This window comes from Spermophilus citellus (assembly GCF_964194105.1).
Source record: "Spermophilus citellus genome assembly, contig: SCAFFOLD_444, whole genome shotgun sequence".
Lineage (NCBI taxonomy): Eukaryota > Metazoa > Chordata > Mammalia > Rodentia > Sciuridae > Spermophilus > Spermophilus citellus.
This window is the reverse complement of record NW_027672893.1, coordinates 98,241-115,902: the sequence shown is the minus strand read 5'-3', so window position 1 is coordinate 115,902 and position 17,662 is coordinate 98,241. Positions and strand designations below refer to the sequence as shown.

Genomic DNA, 17,662 nt, shown 5'->3' with positions numbered 1-17,662 from the left:
TATGGGAGTGGAAGGAGGCAGCCTGAGGTGGGAGGAGCCTATGGGAGTGGAAGGCAGCCTGAGGGGAGTCTGTGGGAGGTGGGAGGAGCCTATGGGAGTGGAAGGAAGCCTGAGGCGGGAGGAGGCTGTGAGAGGTGGGAGGAGCCTATGGGAGTGGAAGAAGGCAGCCTGAGGTAGGAGGAGGCTGTGAGGTGGGAGGAGCCTATGGGAGTGGAAGGCAGCCTGAGGGGAGTCTGTGACAGTTGGGAGGAGCCTATGGGAGTGGAAGGAGGCAGCCTGAGGTGGGAGGAGGCTGTGAGAGGTGGGAGGAGCCTATGGGAGTGGAAGGCAGCCTGAGGGGAGTCTGTGACAGGTGGGAGGAGCCTATGGGAGTGGAAGGAAGCCTGAGGTGGGAGGAGGCTGTGAGAGGTGGGAGGAGCCTATGGGAGTGGAAGGAGGCAGCCTGAGGTGGGAGGAGCCTATGGGAGTGGAAGGCAGCCTGAGGGGAGGAGTCTGTGGGAGGTGGGAGGAGCCTATGGGAGTGGAAGGAGGCAGCCTGAGAGGAGGCTGTGAGAAGAGTCTGGGGGTGGGAGGAGCCTGTGGGAGGTGGGAGGAGGCAGCCTGAGAGGAGCCTGTGGGAGGTGGGAGGGGCTGTGGGAGATGGGAGGAGCCTATGGGAGTGCAAGGAGGCAGCTTGAGAGGAGGATGTGAGAGGAGTCTGGGAGTGGGAGGAGCCCGTGGGAGGTGGGAGGAGTCTAGATAGGGGAGGAGTCTGGGGGAGGGTTCAGGTGACCCTGGGAAGGGCCCGCTCGCAGCAGGGCCTGTAATCCCACCTTTGCTGGGCAGCTGGGTCCAGCTGTGGGTCCTGCTCAGGCCATCAAGAACCTCCCACCCTGGCCATCTGGTCTCCTGATACCTGCCCAGGTTCCTGTCCCCCAGCTGACCTCCAGCTGCCCAGGGTCTTACCAGACTCCTCACTCTAGCCTCCTTAGCCCAGACCCTGAGGATGGGAAGAAGCTGGGGGTCTCTGTTCCAGGTGAGAGGAGGGGCCTCCCGGAGCCCAGAGGGAGGCTGGGGGGGGGGAGTCTCTTGGGCCCAGAGGGAGGCTGGAGTCTCTATGGCCCAGGGAGAGGAGGGGCCTCCCTGAGCCCAGAGGGAGGCTGGAGGGGGGTCCCTATGGCCCAGGGGACAGGAGGCGGCCTCCCTGAGCCCAGGGCCGAGGCTGGAGGTCTCGGAGTCCCAGGGACAGGGCCTGAGCTTCACAGGGCACAGGGGCAGGACCCCCCACCCCAGCACCAGCCTCTCATCCCAGGCTCCCTCTGTCCCCGAGTCTGGCACCACAGTCACACGTTTGGCTTGGTTCCTTTTAATTGTCCTCAAGGGTGGACTAACCCTGAATGGTGGCTCCTAAGACAGGAAGTGACGCCCTTGTGACCTGAGCATCCAAGGGCTGTCCCCAGGGTGCTCGGTGGCGGGGAGGGGCCAGGCAGTGCTGGGATGTGCCCAGAGCTGGTCCTGCTGTGCCGCATCTCCGCCTGACAGGTGACCACAAAGCCCCAGCAGCTTCCTCGGAAACCACCCTGTGGGTCCCAGGTGTGACAGGCTTCGCGGACCAGGGCGCCGTTTCCAGACGGTCCTGAACACCCGGGTCTGCGCCCTTCTGTGACAGCAGGACGGCCCGCGGCGGGTGCCGTGACACGTCGTGGGCATCCAGATGGCCAGGGAACACGGGCTCTGCAGGGCTGCGTGCAGGCTGCAGGACCAGGCCTCTCAGCCACCTGTGGGGTTTAAAGGGACCTGGGACCCGGAGGTGGCACCCCAGCCACACAGCTGCGGGAGGTCCGGGTTGACCCAGTCACGGGCGCCTGCAGGGCAGTGCCCAGGGAGCCCCCCAGCCTTGCCCGGGCCTGCCCAGGGGGCAGGAGGCTGGGAAACAGCCCGGGGTGGGCTCCGTCAATGCCCAGGGCCTCCGGCAGCGGGCGCCCACCAGGAGGGTCTAGGAAACGCTGGCCCTGGAGAAGCCAGCCTGCGGGGGGGGGGGGGTCTCAGGAGCCTCTGACCTCTGGGGACGCTGCCCACCCCCCTCCCCCAGGGCTGCAAGGCCAGGTGCCCGAGCTCCAGGATGCAGAGAGTAGAACACAGAGCAGACCACCTGTGACACTGTGGTGGCCAGCAGACAGGACCGCCTGTGACACTGTGGGGCCAGCAGACAGGACCGCCTGTCACACTGTGGGGCCAGCAGACAGGACCGCCTGTCACACTGTGGGGCCAGCAGACAGGACCGCCTGTGACACTGTGGGGCCAGCAGACAGGACCGCCTGTGACACTGTGGGGCCAGCAGACAGGACCGCCTGTCACACTGTGGGGCCAGCAGACAGGACCGCCTGTGACACTGTGGGGCCAGCAGACAGGACCGCCTGTGACACTGTGGGGCCAGCAGACAGGACCGCCTGTGACACTGTGGGGCCAGCAGACGCAGGACCGCCTGTCACACTGTGGGGCCAGCAGACGCAGGACCGCCTGTCACACTGTGGGGCCAGCAGACAGGACCGCCTGTCACACTGTGGGGCCAGCAGACGCAGGACCGCCTGTCACACTGTGGGGCCAGCAGGCAGGACCGCCTGTCACACTGTGGGGCCAGCAGGCAGGACCGCCTGTGACACTGTGGGGCCAGCAGACACAGGACCGCCTGTGACACTGTGGGGCCAGCAGACACAGGACCGCCTGTCACACTGTGGGGCCAGCAGACAGGACCGCCTGTCACACTGTGGGGCCAGCAGACAGGACCGCCTGTCACACTGTGGGGCCAGCAGACAGGACCGCCTGTGACACTGTGGGGCCAGCAGACAGGACCGCCTGTGACACTGTGGGGCCAGCAGACAGGACCGCCTGTGACACTGTGGGGCCAGCAGACAGGACCGCCTGTGACACTGTGGGGCCAGCAGACGCAGGACCGCCTGTGACACTGTGGGGCCAGCAGACGCAGGACCGCCTGTCACACTGTGGGGCCAGCAGACAGGACCGCCTGTCACACTGTGGGGCCAGCAGACAGGACCGCCTGTGACACTGTGGGGCCAGCAGACAGGACCGCCTGTGACACTGTGGGGCCAGCAGACAGGACCGCCTGTCACACTGTGGGGCCAGCAGACAGGACCGCCTGTCACACTGTGGGGCCAGCAGACAGGACCGCCTGTCACACTGTGGGGCCAGCAGACAGGACCGCCTGTCACACTGTGGGGCCAGCAGACGCAGGACCGCCTGTCACACTGTGGGGCCAGCAGACGCAGGACCGCCTGTCACACTGTGGTGGCCAGCAGACAGGACCGCCTGTCACACTGTGGGGCCAGCAGACAGGACCGCCTGTCACACTGTGGGGCCAGCAGACAGGACCGCCTGTCACACTGTGGGGCCAGCAGACGCAGGACCGCCTGTCACACTGTGGGGCCAGCAGACAGGACCGCCTGTGACACTGTGGGGCCAGCAGACGCAGGACCGCCTGTCACACTGTGGGGCCAGCAGACAGGACCGCCTGTCACACTGTGGGGCCAGCAGACAGGACCGCCTGTCACACTGTGGGGCCAGCAGACAGGACCGCCTGTCACACTGTGGGGCCAGCAGACAGGACCGCCTGTCACACTGTGGGGCCAGCAGACGCAGGACCGCCTGTGACACTGTGGGGCCAGCAGACAAGACCGCCTGTCACACTGTGGGGCCAGCAGACAGGACCGCCTGTGACACTGTGGGGCCAGCAGACGCAGGACCGCCTGTCACACTGTGGGGCCAGCAGACAGGACCGCCTGTCACACTGTGGGGCCAGCAGACAGGACCGCCTGTGACACTGTGGGGCCAGCAGACAGGACCGCCTGTGACACTGTGGGGCCAGCAGACAGGACCGCCTGTCACACTGTGGGGCCAGCAGACAGGACCGCCTGTGACACTGTGGGGCCAGCAGACAGGACCGCCTGTCACACTGTGGGGCCAGCAGACAGGACCGCCTGTCACACTGTGGGGCCAGCAGACGCAGGACCGCCTGTGACACTGTGGGGCCAGCAGACAAGACCGCCTGTCACACTGTGGGGCCAGCAGACAGGACCGCCTGTCACACTGTGGGGCCAGCAGACAGGACCGCCTGTCACACTGTGGGGCCAGCAGACAGGACCGCCTGTGACACTGTGGGGCCAGCAGACAGGACCGCCTGTGACACTGTGGGGCCAGCAGACAGGACCGCCTGTCACACTGTGGGGCCAGCAGACAGGACCGCCTGTGACACTGTGGGGCCAGCAGACAGGACCGCCTGTCACACTGTGGGGCCAGCAGACAGGACCGCCTGTGACACTGTGGGGCCAGCAGACGCAGGACCGCCTGTCACACTGTGGGGCCAGCAGACGCAGGACCGCCTGTGACACTGTGGGGCCAGCAGACAGGACCGCCTGTCACACTGTGGGGCCAGCAGACGCAGGACCGCCTGTCACACTGTGGGGCCAGCAGACAGGACCGCCTGTGACACTGTGGGGCCAGCAGACGCAGGACCGCCTGTCACACTGTGGGGCCAGCAGACAGGACCGCCTGTCACACTGTGGGGCCAGCAGACAGGACCGCCTGTGACACTGTGGGGCCAGCAGACGCAGGACCGCCTGTCACACTGTGGGGCCAGCAGACAGGACCGCCTGTCACACTGTGGGGCCAGCAGACAGGACCGCCTGTCACACTGTGGGGCCAGCAGACAGGACCGCCTGTCACACTGTGGGGCCAGCAGACGCAGGACCGCCTGTGACACTGTGGGGCCAGCAGACAAGACCGCCTGTCACACTGTGGGGCCAGCAGACAGGACCGCCTGTGACACTGTGGGGCCAGCAGACGCAGGACCGCCTGTCACACTGTGGGGCCAGCAGACAGGACCGCCTGTCACACTGTGGGGCCAGCAGACAGGACCGCCTGTGACACTGTGGGGCCAGCAGACAGGACCGCCTGTGACACTGTGGGGCCAGCAGACAGGACCGCCTGTCACACTGTGGGGCCAGCAGACAGGACCGCCTGTGACACTGTGGGGCCAGCAGACAGGACCGCCTGTCACACTGTGGGGCCAGCAGACAGGACCGCCTGTCACACTGTGGGGCCAGCAGACGCAGGACCGCCTGTGACACTGTGGGGCCAGCAGACAAGACCGCCTGTCACACTGTGGGGCCAGCAGACAGGACCACCTGTGACACTGTGGGGCCAGCAGACAGGACCGCCTGTCACACTGTGGGGCCAGCAGACGCAGGACCGCCTGTCACACTGTGGGGCCAGCAGACAGGACCGCCTGTCACACTGTGGGGCCAGCAGACAGGACCGCCTGTCACACTGTGGGGCCAGCAGACAGGACCGCCTGTCACACTGTGGGGCCAGCAGACAGGACCGCCTGTCACACTGTGGGGCCAGCAGACGCAGGACCGCCTGTCACACTGTGGGGCCAGCAGACAGGACCGCCTGTGACACTGTGGGGCCAGCAGACGCAGGACCGCCTGTGACACTGTGGGGCCAGCAGACGCAGGACCGCCTGTCACACTGTGGGGCCAGCAGACGCAGGACTGCCTGTCACACTGTGGGGCCAGCAGACACAGGACCGCCCACTGGCCACCCCTCAGCTGGCCAAAGCAAGATGGACCAGGGTCCGCAGGAGCCTGCTGCCCGGGGAAAGGGCGATGTCAGAGTGAGGTGACAGCCAGGCCATGTGTTGACCACGGCAAGAGGGTCTCTGCACAGGTCCCCACCCCATCCGTCCAGGGGGTGTCCACTCTTGGAGGCGGGGACTTTCTAAAGCACAGGGTGAGGAGGCGCTGACCCCTCTCCTAGCCTCCGCTCACAGGGCAGGGAAGGCAGCGCCCACACCCTGCACAGGCCACGCTGCCGGTGGGGTTGAGTAGGCCTGGGTGACCAGGGCACACCGCTGGACCCACCCCGTGGTCATCCCTGACCACAGGCACCTCCCTGGGATCGAGGTCTTCTCGCGGGATCTGGAGCAGCGCCGGCCCAGCCTGGGTCAGGGCTGCCCCCCGGCGGCCGCCGGCTGACCGCAGGGGACCGTCAGCCCCACAGCAGCTTCTGGTTGAGCCCGATGACGTCGCCGACGAAGCTGTCGGCGCCCACGAAGTCGCCGGCGATGATGTTGGTGCAGCGGGCGCCGGGCCCCGGGCACTGGGCGCGGACCCAGGCGCTGAGCGCGGACAGGCTGGACAGCGTCACCTGCCTCAGGGACCCGGCCGGGTGCGCCAGCACGTACTCCAGGTCCTCGGTGAGGTTGGTGCCGGCCACGAACAGGCCCCCTGCGGGACACGAGCGTGAGGGACGCCGGCCAGGCCGCCTCCTTGGCCGCCCCCTCCGTGGGCACGGATCGCCGCGGCCCAGGCAGAGGGAGTCGCGGGGAAGGGCCGGCCTCCTACCCGGGCGGCCGCGGCTCTCCATGTCCTCCAGGTAGCGGATCAGGGCCTCCGCCTTCACCTTGTTGCCCCACCAGTAGGGGATTCCCGGCCACAGCTCCGGGTGCCGCCGCACCGAGGCCTCGTCCTCGTAGGACAGCAGGACCTGCTGGCCCCGCGCCCACAGCTGCCGCAGCGTGGGCAGCTCCTGCAAGGGACAGGGTCACTGGGGTGACGGGGACCTGGGGCTGGGGTGGCGCCGCCGGCACTGTGCCTCTGAGGTGGCGCCGTGGCTGAGTGTCCCAGGAGGGCACCTGCAGTGACCCAGGGCTCTGAGACCCAGGAGGGCCCCTGCAGGGACTGGCCTGGATGCACGACCTGCTCCAGCTGACCCCTGGCTGTGCTGAGGGTGACCTGTGTCCCCAGCCCACACTCCAAGCCCCCACCCGGGACCTACTGGGAACCGCTTTGCGGGTCTCATCAGCTGCATGGGTCACTCTGGAGGGGCCAGGCCCTAATCCCGGGACGGGTGCCCCGTGCTGTCTAAGGGGGTGTTGGGCACAGACACATGGGATGCCAGGGCCACAGCAGGACACCCCCAGCAGCTGGAGGGTGGCCACATCCTCTCTGGACCCCAGTCGGCACCGGGGCTGGCCTCTGGCCTCCAGGGCTGCGTCTCATGTCCTGAGCCCCCGCTGGGTGCCAGGTGACGACACCAAGACCCATGCCAGTGCCCGTGGGTGACAGACCATCGCGTGGCTGCACGCTCGCCCCAGAGGCCATCCCTGCCAGGCTGCCCGGCCCCCCTCACAGGGAAGCCACAAGGCCCTGATGACCGGCTTGTCCCCGCCAGACCAGACACACACACCAAGCCCTGGACACAGTGCCCAGGAGAGCCCTGGGGCACAGGCACCCTGCTCACCCCTCGGGGGCACAGCATGTCCCCAAAGATGTTCTTGATGCAGGCCACCAGGTACTCATGCAGGTCCTCCGTCATCCCCTCGAAGTTCCTGCAGGCCAGGATGACCACCTCCCGGGGGTGCTGCTCCAGCCACTCGGAGATCTCCGTGAGGGTGTCCTGGGTGAGGGGCCAGGGCTCAGTCGGGCCCAGAGGGCAGCCGGGCCAGGGGCCTCCTGGGAGGTGGGCCTCCTCTGCTGCAGACGGGAGGCTGGGCTGCCCAGAGGACACACCGCCTCCGGGGAGGGGGGTGGGGGGCAGCCAGCAGGAGGGAGGGTGGCCCAGGCACAGGAGGGCATGCAGGGTCCTGTGTACACGGACACGTCTGTTCACGGGTGTGAGTGCACACGGAGCATCTCTGTTCACAGGTGTCTGTATCCATGTCTGTGCACATGCCTGTATGTGCGTGTTGTGTGCATGCACATCTATGTGTGCGTGTCAGCACATGTGAATCTGGATCAGTGTGCTGCCCTGTGTTCACGCATACACAAACGCATACGTGTCCATCTGCATGGCACGTACATGTGCGTGTCTGTGTGTCTTCGTGCACGTGTGTTTGTGCATGTCTATGTGCGCATGTATGCTGGGTGTCTGCATTTCTGCGTGTGTCTGTGAGTCAAAGGTGTGGGGTCCCAAGGCTCCTGGGCGTGAGCCAGGCCAACTGGTGCAGAGTGACCCAGAGTAGGTCCTTCTAGACTGGGAGCCCGGGTGCAGGAGGACGGCAGCTTGCCCAAAGCCTGAGCATCCGGGAAGACAATGGATTCAGAAAGCCTAACGGGGTCTGGGGGCCGGTTCCGCCCACTTTGCAAACGTGGGGAGTCTGGGAAGCCTGGAGCCACGGAGCGGAAGACCGCCAAGCCCAGGGGCGCTGTGCAGGCTACCTCCGAGGTCTGACCACCAGACTGGACCTGCACGTGGCTGCCCCGCCCCTTGGACAGTGTAGGTGTCCTCCTGCTCCGCCCCTGGGCCTGCACGTGGCTGCCCTGCCCCTGGCAGCCGACCTCCTGCCGCACCCAGGCCCCCGTGTACCTCCACCAGCGCCGTCGTGTACACCATGTGTACGAAGTGCAGGTTCTTCTCTGAGCCCTCCAGCATGTGCGCAATGCGCAGGTCCAGGTACCGCACCCCAGCGTCCAGCTGCTGCGTGACGTCCAGCGCCTGCCGAGGGACGCCCCGTCATCTCTGCCCGGGCCAGCGGCCGCTCCCTCCTGGGTGAATCGCCCTTCCCTGGGGCTCAGGAGGCGCTGAAGTTGCGCACTGTGCGGCTCTGTTTGGGGAACCTGCTGGGTGTCTGCTGAACCACCAGCCCCACGCGGGGCCAGAGCTGCCTGGGCCCCACCCTGGGGAGACCTGCTCGGAGTGAGCAGCCTCAGCTGCACAGCCAGAGCCCGCTGCCGTCCTGGGCTTCAGCCCACCCCAGCCCTGACGCTGGTCTCTGGGACATCCGGCAGTCACGGTCACCCTTGTCCCAGCAGTCTCTGGGAAGGGGCCCCACTAGGGGCGCATGCCCCACAGCCCTGGATCCACCCAGCCCTTGGCATCCCCAGTCAGGATGCGGGATGCTCAGCAGGACGCCAGACAGAGTGGGAGGGCCATGCAGTGGGAGTAGACAGCCCTCGGGCAGGAGAGGATGACCACCAGAGGACAGGTGTGGGGGGACGCCCCCCTGCAGAGTCACTGTCTGCAGACCCCTGGCAGGATGAGGAGATGCCCCCTGCAGGTTCTGACCCCTGACAGGTGCTCATCCCCCACCCGGCAGATCCCCACAGCTCCTGCTGCCCCAGTGGTCACTAAGACACAGAAACAGGACAGAGCTGGACGTTGGGGCCAGTCTTGTGTCCCTGGGAAATCCCTGACACTCAAATCTTTTGTCACCAACAGTCTTCGGACAGGAGGTAGAGGAGGAAGAGTGGTCCACTCCTCCCCAGGGTGGGCCCCGCTTCCTGCCAACCTTCCTTCCTCCCCAGAACGGAGGGGTGCCCCTTTCCCAGGCCTCTCCAGGGGTGGCTGAGGCCAGCTGAGCCTCCAGGAGGCCCCTTCTGCACAGCATCAAATCAAATGCCCTGGGGTGTCTTAGCGCACCTGCCCGCCTGGGCAGAGGGCTGGGTGCAGGAGGGGGCACCTGGGGTGAAAGCAGAGATGCCCTTCTCTCTGACGGGGCCAGAGGAGACAGGGAAGAGACCCCCCTCCTCCTGCAGAGTGGAAGAGACCCCCCACACACCTGCCCTGGAGCAGGGAAGAGACCCCCCTCCTCCTGCAGAGTGGAAGAGACCCCCCACACACCTGCCCTGGAGCAGGGAAGAGACCCCCGCCATTCCTCAGCAGGGAAGAGACCCCCCTCCTCCTGAGCCCCTCCCTTAGGACCCTGCAGCGTGGGTCCCTTCTGCCTCTGGGAGTTGAACCGCAGCTGAACAAGCCCCAGGGAGGAGCAGGGAGCCCTCTGGAGTGGGGACAGGGGCCTCGGGAAGGGTGCTCTTGGCTGTCTCGGCTGCAGGAGGAATGACCTGTCCCCTTGGCCAGCCCCAGGCACCCCCTGCCTGTGGCCCCTCGCAGCCAGCGACCAGCCTCCTCGGGTGTGCTGCTGCTCGGTGACAAGGCCCTGCCTCTCCACCACCTGGGGCGGCCTCAGGATGGCCGAGGTCTTGCTCTCCCCCCATCTCCCGCATGAGGCAAGAGCGCCCACCAGGGGCACCTGCTGCCTTGTGCTGAGTGATGGCCCTGCCGTCCACCTCCCGGCCCCAAGTGGCCCTTACCTGGGTGACAGACCACCTCAGCACCACAGGGCGCGTGACACATGGCAGCACCTTGCTCAGCAGCTGCAGCAAGCGGGACTCGCTGTGGCTTACGGGGGACTTCTTGTTCAGACAGTAGGTCATGGTGTCGTGGCTCCCTGGAGGAAACAGGGACGGCCACCAGTCCCCCAGCTGCACTCACAGCCAGCGGGTGGATAGCGCTCCAGACACGCCCACCTGCAGCCTGGGCAGGGGCCCTGCGTGGAGACCCCGTCTCAGCCCCTGCCCTCCAGGGCTGGGGGTCACGACGCCCATGATCCTAAGCCCTGGTTTGTGGTGACTTGTTACATCAGCCCCAGGACGTGAGTACGTGTTGACTGCAGAAACACGAGTGTGCAGATGAGAGGACTGTCCGTGTCACGGGAGGAGAGTTCCTGTGCGTCATGGGAGGACCGTCCCTGTGCGTCATGGGAAAAGAGTTCCTGTGCGTCATGGGAGGACCGTCCCTGTGCGTCATGGGAAAAGAGTTCCTGTGTGTCATGGGAGGACTATCCCTGTGCATCATAGGAAGAGTTCCTGTGCGTCATGGGAGGACCATCCTTGTGCGTTACGGGAGGACTGTCCCTGTGCGTCATGGGAGGAATGTCCCTGTGTGTCATGGGACGAGAGTTCCTGTGCGTCATAGGAAAAGAGTTCCTGTGCGTCATGGGAGGACCATCCCTGTGCGTCATGGGAGGAGAGTTCCTGTGCATTTTGGGAGGACTGTCCCTGTGTGCTGGGAGGACTGTTCCTGTGCGTCATGGGAGGACTGTCCCTGTGTGTCTTGGGAGGAGAGTTCCTGTGCGTCATGGGAGAACAGTTCCTGTGAGTCATGGGAGGACCATCCCTGTGCGTCATGGGAGGACTGTCCCTGTGTGTCTTGGGAGGAGAGTTCCTGTGCGTCATGGGAGGACCATCCCTGTGTGCTGGGAGGACCGTCCCTGTGCGTCATGGCAGGAACATCCCTGTTCGTCATGGGAGGACTGTCCCTGTGCGTCATGGGAGGAGCGTTCCTGTGCGTCATTGACGCACATTATCGTGTGGCGTTATGTCTTCACGAATCTCTTACACAAACAACGGGACGGCTCTGCCAGCGTGACAGCCGCCCTTTCTCTGGCCATCCCTAGGACGGACCGTCTCTCGAGCCTGCCACCTGAGCCTCCTCGGTTGATCCAGATGCGGATCCTCTATTGAGCACGGGGTTTTCCGTTGGGAGCTCTTTTTTAAGCTGTGGCGCACGTTACTCGTGCAGAACGGGGTTCCGCTGTGGCACGGTGGCAGGTGCCTTAACACAATCCAGTGACTCCCACCCGCAGGGCCTCCCTCCTCCCCCGGCCCTCCTCCGCTGCTGCCTGCCCTTCTGATGCTGTGTGTGTGTGGCGCTGGGACCGAACCCAGGGCCGTCTACCACTGAGCCGCACCCCAGCCCTGTCTAGTTTCTAGCTCGAGACAGGGTCTTGCTGAGTTGCTGAGGCTGGCCTCTGACGGCATCCTCCTGCCTCAGCCTCCGAGTCGCTGGGATGTCAGGCGTGCCTGCGGCGCCTTCTGCCCTCACAATGTCCTTGGGTTTTGCTTTTTGTTTCCTCCCCTGGCTTCCACCTGTGCGAGAAGCCAGCAGGACTCTCTTCACACCCCTGCCTTTGCTGTGCAGAGGCTTTTAACAGGGCGTCATCCGTCTATCGATTCTTGGCTTTATTTCCTGGCTTTTGCAGACCCCCGAGGAGCCCTGCTGGTCTCCGTCGAGCGCCGACCTAGGTTTTCTCCTAGCTGTGCAAAGGGTCTCGTGCTTAGATGCGCGCACTTGGACAGAGGCATCCGCTGTCAACCCCCGCGTTAGCCGTGCGGCCTCCCCGCCGGCAGAGGGCGCCCGTTTCCCCATCCTTGGCGCCTGTCCCCTGCAGATCTGCTGTTGGAAACCATCTTACACTTCGTTTTCTGCTGAGTGACGCGGATGGCACGTTCACAACCATCAGCAACCACGCTGCCTTAGTCATGTCTAACCGGCGTCGCCTGAACCACCGCCCACCCTCCCATGCCACCCTCCGAGCTGTGTGTGTGTGTGTGTGTGTGTGTGTGTGTGTGCGCGCGCGCGCGCACAGGTGCACCCAGGCCCGGCAGGTTCCCCACCAGGACCCACCCACCATGGGGACGCCCACCTGACCGGCCTCACCTGGGATGGACAGGTGGTGCAGGGGCACATCCCAGAGCCGGGGACACAGCGCCGACATCCAGTCCGCATTTGCATTTGCGCAGGGCAGGCTCCGGAAGCTTCCAGAAGCGCTCACCCGCCCACCCATTGGAAGCCAACCGTGCAACCTGAGAAAGGAAAAGGTTTTTTTGTTGTTGTTGTTAAACTGCTAGTTACACAGGGGTCCTGGCTCCGGGGAAAATGCAATCAACAGACTTTCCCTGGGAGGAGAGGGATGGGGTGGTGGGCTGTGGGGAGAGGGAGGGAGGGTCACGGTCATGGGCTAAGCCCAGTCTCCCTAAGATTCCTCTGCTGCGGCCCTGGCCCAGGACCTTGGCATGTGCTGTGTGTGGAGACTAGTCTTTGCAAAGGTGATGGAGGTGCTGTGAGCTCCCCAGGGTGGCCCTGACCCAGAGGACTGGTGTCTTCATAAGAGAACGAGATGAGAACATAGATGCACACGGAGAGAGACCCGGTGAAGACACAGGGAGATGACGGCGTATGCAAGCTACCCTGCACTCCTGAGCCCTGGTGCCTGGTGGCGCCTGCCCTGTCCCCTGCTCTCAGGCACTATGGAGTCCAAGAGCCAGGCAATGGCTCCCCAACTGGTCTACACCCCCAGCCCTGTCGCTGGTTTTGGTTGATCGTGTGCTACAAATCCCTCACATGGGTCTGCGGACATCCAGACCCAGATCCACCCGCTTAGTTCTGGGGCACCTTACTCTAAAGACTGGGGCGTGTGGTTCCTTTATCGCACAGCATTTTCTTACAGCGGACCCCAGTAAAGGGCGCGGTGCACATCTGCCCCCCATGCGGTAGACCACGCATGCGCATTTCCTCCCACCAGCTCCCTGTGGTAGACCACATACACACGCATCTCACCCCCCCCAAACAGCTCACCCACTGTAGACCACCTATGCACCTCCCCCACCAGCTCACCCACTGTAGACCACCTATGTGCACCTCCCCCACCAGCTCACCCACTGTAGACCACCTATGTGCACCTCCCCCACCAGCTCACCCACTGTAGACCACCTATGTGCACCTCCCCCACCAGCTCACTCAGTGTAGACCACCTATGTGCACCTCCCCCACCAGCTCACCCACTGTAGACCACCTATGTGCACCTCCCCCACCAGCTCACTCACTGTAGACCACCTATGTGCACCTCCTCCACCAGCTCACTCACTGTAGACCACCTATGTGCACCTCCCCCACCAGCTCACTCACCGTAGACCACCTATGTGCACCTCCCCCACCAGCTCACTCACCGTAGACCACCTATGTGCACCTCCCCCACCAGCTCACCCACTGTAGACCACCTATGCACCTCCCCCACCAGCTCACCCACTGTAGACCACCTATGTGCACCTCCCCCACCAGCTCACCCACTGTAGACCACCTATGTGCACCTCCCCCACCAGCTCACCCACTGTAGACCACCTATGTGCACCTCCCCCACCAGCTCACTCAGTGTAGACCACCTATGTGCACCTCCCCCACCAGCTCACCCACTGTAGACCACCTATGTGCACCTCCCCCACCAGCTCACTCACTGTAGACCACCTATGTGCACCTCCCCCACCAGCTCACTCACTGTAGACCACCTATGTGCACCTCCCCCACCAGCTCACTCACCGTAGACCACCTATGTGCACCTCCCCCACCAGCTCACCCACTGTAGACCACCTATGCACCTCCCCCACCAGCTCACCCACTGTAGACCACCTACATGTGTGTCCCCCACCAGCTCACCCACCCATGGTGGAGGACACATGGACACATGGGCCTTTCCTTCTATACAGCTGGTTCCTGACCACCTCCCAGCACACCCCTGCCTGCCCACAGGCTGTCACCTGCCCCTTGGTGGAACTCAGGCCACCAGAATCGTCAGGGAGACTGTAACCAAGGTGGTGTTAAGGGCTGTGGGGGTCCTCCAGACTTTGATCTCAGTCCTACAACCTGTGACATAAGAATGAGTGGATGGGGCGAGGGTAGGTGGATGGGTGGGTGGAAGGGGGTGGATAGATAGTGGATGGATGGGTGGATGAGTAGGTGGGTAGAGGGTAGATGCATAGATAGATGGGTGGATGGGTGGGTGGATAGTGGAGGGGTGGGTGGGGAGGCAGGGGTGGATGGGTGGGTAGATGGATGGGTGAATGGGTGGGTGGATGGATAGACAGTAGAAGGGAGTGGATAGATAGTGGATGGGTGGATGGGTAGGGAGTGGGTGGAAGGGGGTGGATAGATAGTGGGTGGGTGGATGGGTGGGTGAGTAGGTGGGTAGAGGGTAGATGCATAGATAGATGGGTGGATGGGTGGGTGGATAGTGGAGGGGGTGGGTGGGGAGGCAGGGGTGGGTGGGTGGGGAGGTGCATAGATGGATGAGTAAAGGGATGGTAGAAGGATGGACAGATGAGTAGATCGGTGTGAGTGGGTGGATGGACAGTCAGAGTGGATGGGTGGTGGGTGGACAGGTGGGTGGATGCAAAGGTGTCCACAGTCCCCAAATCCCCAGATACCTGAAACTTATCCTGCCACTGAAAAATGTCCCCACACCCCAGGGCCCTCCATCACAGCAGGTTCTAACACTGGGGACTGGCTTGTCCCCAGACCATCAGACCAGGCAACACAGGGGACTGTCCTGTCCCCAGACCCTCACACCAAATGACAATGGGGACTGTCCTGTCCCCAGACCACCACACCAGGCGACAATGGGGACTGTCCTGTCCACAGCCCCTTTACATCAGGTGACAATGGGGACTGTCTTATCCCCAGACCATCACACTAGGTGACAATGGGGACTGTCTTATCCCCAGACCATTACACTAGGTGACAATGGGGACTGTCTTATCCCCAGACCTTCACACCAGGTGACAATGGGGACTGTCTTGTCCCCAGACCATCACACTAGGTGACAATGGGGACTGTCTTGTCCCCAGACCATCACACTAGGTGACAATGGGGACTGTCTTATCCCCAGACCTTCGTACCAGGTGACAATGGGGACTGTCTTATCCCCAGACCATCACACTAGGTGACAATGGGGACTGTCTTATCCCCAGACCATTACACTAGGTGACAATGGGGACTGTCTTATCCCCAGACCATTACACTAGGTGACAATGGGGACTGTCTTATCCCCAGACCTTCACACCAGGTGACAATGGGGACTGTCTTGTCCCCAGACCATCACACTAGGTGACAATGGGGACTGTCGTCCCCAGATCATCACACTAGGTGACAATGGGGACTGTCTTATCCCCAGACCTTCGCACCAGGTGACAATGGGGACTGTCTTATCCCCAGACCATCATACTAGGTGACAATGGGGACTGTCTTATCCCCAGACCATTACACTAGGTGACAATGGGGACTGTCTTATCCCCAGACCTTCACACCAGGTGACAGTGGGGACTGTCTTGTCCCCAGACCATCACACTAGGTGACAATGGGGACTGTCTTGTCCCCAGACCATCACACCAGGTGACAATGGGGACTGTCTTATCCCCAGACCATCACACTAGGTGACAATGGGGACTGTCTTATCCCCAGACCATCACACTAGGTGACAATGGGGACTGTCCTGTCCCCAGACCATCACACTAGGTGACAATGGGGACTGTCTTGTCCCCAGACCATCACACCAGGTGACAATGGGGACTGTCTTATCCCCAGACCATCACACTAGGTGACAATGGGGACTGTCTTATCCCCAGACCATCACACTAGGTGACAATGGGGACTGTCTTATCCCCAGACCTTCGCACCAGGTGACAACGGGGACTGTCCTGTCCCCAGAACTTCACACCAGATGACAACGGGGACTGTCCTGTCCCCAGACCTTCACACCAGGTGACAGTGGGGACTGTCTTGTCCCCAGACCCTTCTCACCTGGCAGTAATGGGGACTGTCCTGTCCCCAGACCTTCACACCAGGCAGCAGTGGGGACTGTCTTGTCCCCAGACCATCACACTAGGTGACAATGGGGACTGTCTTGTCCCCAGACCTTCACACCAGGTGACAATGGGGACTGTCTTGTCCCCAGACCATCACACTAGGTGACAACGGGGACTGTCTTATCCCCAGACCATTACACTAGGTGACAATGGGGACTGTCCTGTCCCCAGACCTTCACACCAGGTGACAGTGGGGACTGTCTTGTCCCCAGACCTTCACACCAGGTGACAACGGGGACTGTCTTGTCCCCAGACCCTTCTCACCTGGCAGTAATGGGGACTGTCCTGTCCCCAGAACTTCACACCAGGTGACAGTGACCCGCCACAGCAGGTCCTGACACTGGGGACTCCCACCCGCCCAGAACCTAGGCGTCACCTGACTCAGGGTCACCTGCTGCATCCCTAAGCTGGCTCCTCCCGGTCACTGAACAAGCCTGGGGTACAGACCGGGAGGCCGGAGGGTTCTGCCCCCCTGTGTCCCTGGCCACACACCTGGGGGGTCCCGCGAGGCCAGCACCTGCTCCTCTGATCTCTGCCTTCTTCACAGCCAAGGGGCCACCTGGGAAGGAAGGAGGGGACGTGTGTGACCGGTCCACCCCAGCAGGTGGCCTGGTGAAGGGCCGGGAAGAGTCCAGGGCAGCTCCTGGTCCCAGGGCGTGTGCCCTGCGTGACGGTCGTGGACACAAAGCCTCGAGGTGAGTGCGGGAATGGAGGGGACGCCCGCGGACATTCCGCCCCTCACCTGGCCCCCGCACTCACCCAGCGCCTCCGCCTCCCGCAGCCTGGGCCTCTGGGGAGGGTGCCCAGGACAGCAGCCGAGGGGCCTCGGGGGTCCACCTGGGAGCACAGGCCCCCGCTACCCGGCCCCCTGCAGCCCGGGTCCCGCGCGGGGGAACCCTGAGCCCCCTTCGGCGGGACTGGGCCCTCGCTGCCCGGCACCCGCCTGGCCCCGCCTGGAGGGAGGCGACAGTCACCTACCTCCCGGTTCCGGCGGCTCGGGTCGAGACTCGCGCACTTCCTAAGAGACTCGGGCTGGCTGCCCTGGAGGCCGGCCGCCTCCCCGGGGACAGGGGCGTGGCCTCGGAGCAGACCGGTCCCAGCCGCCGGCGGCCACCGCAGGCCCCGCCCCCAGCCCCGCCCCCAGGGGCCGGCAGGGGCCTCACCAGGCAGGACCGGCGGGGCCCCAGAGGTCCCCAGGGAGGACCGCAGAGACCCCCGGGACGGCACTGCCCGCCCCCGTGGCTGTGCTCACCGGGTCACCGAGCTGCCTGGGGTTGCGACATCCCCGCGCCGGTGGCTCTTGATCTCTGAGCCCCGCCCCCAGGGGCCGGCAGGGGCCTCACCAGGCAGGACCGGCGGGGCCCCAGAGGTCCCCAGGGAGGACCGCAGAGACCCCCGGGGACGGCACT

General features: G+C 64.1%; 1 protein-coding gene and 1 long non-coding RNA gene across 6 annotated transcripts; both read right to left on the bottom strand.

The window, feature by feature from the left end:
* Window positions 1-1,329: 1,329 nt before the first annotated feature.
* On the bottom strand, window positions 1,330-2,494 carry LOC308640428. The gene is made up of 2 exons (XR_014020268.1): window positions 2,371-2,494; window positions 1,330-2,139 (listed from the first exon to the last, which is right to left on the bottom strand). It is a non-coding gene; the product is annotated as an uncharacterized lncRNA (long non-coding RNA).
* A 2,954-nt stretch (window positions 2,495-5,448) lies between these two features.
* Window positions 5,449-17,572, bottom strand: PLCXD1 (phosphatidylinositol specific phospholipase C X domain containing 1). Of its 5 annotated transcripts, XM_081312340.1 has the most exons (9): window positions 17,506-17,572; window positions 16,746-16,812; window positions 14,151-14,256; window positions 12,277-12,422; window positions 10,089-10,225; window positions 8,365-8,493; window positions 7,300-7,455; window positions 6,402-6,585; window positions 5,449-6,284 (listed from the first exon to the last, which is right to left on the bottom strand). In XM_081312340.1, the coding sequence occupies exons 4-9, from the start codon at window positions 12,401-12,403 to the stop codon at window positions 6,046-6,048; spliced, it is 972 nt and encodes a 323-aa protein (XP_081168466.1). In that variant the 5' UTR covers window positions 12,404-12,422; window positions 14,151-14,256; window positions 16,746-16,812; window positions 17,506-17,572; the 3' UTR covers window positions 5,449-6,045. The 5 variants fall into 5 exon arrangements, 4 of the variants coding, with proteins under 4 accessions (XP_081168466.1, XP_081168465.1, XP_081168464.1 ...); XM_081312339.1 differs by lacking the exon at window positions 17,506-17,572 and having other exon boundaries at window positions 12,277-12,423; window positions 14,120-14,256; window positions 16,746-16,930; XM_081312338.1 differs by lacking the exon at window positions 17,506-17,572 and having other exon boundaries at window positions 16,746-16,930.
* Window positions 17,573-17,662: the final 90 nt, after the last annotated feature.

What these genes read in the sequence shown, in the direction of transcription:
- PLCXD1 (XM_081312340.1), bottom strand. Translation starts at nt 12,403, where the DNA reads ATGGGTGGGCGGGTGAGCGCTTCTGGAAGCTTCCGGAGCCTGCCCTGC. An exon ending in ACACGACGGCGCTGGTGGAG is followed by an intron (nt 7,456 to 8,364) that starts GTACACGGGGGC and finishes CCCCTCACCCAG; the next exon opens with GACACCCTCACGGAGATCTC. An exon ending in GGAGAGCCGCGGCCGCCCGG is followed by an intron (nt 6,285 to 6,401) that starts GTAGGAGGCCGG and finishes CGTGTCCCGCAG; the next exon opens with GGGGCCTGTTCGTGGCCGGC.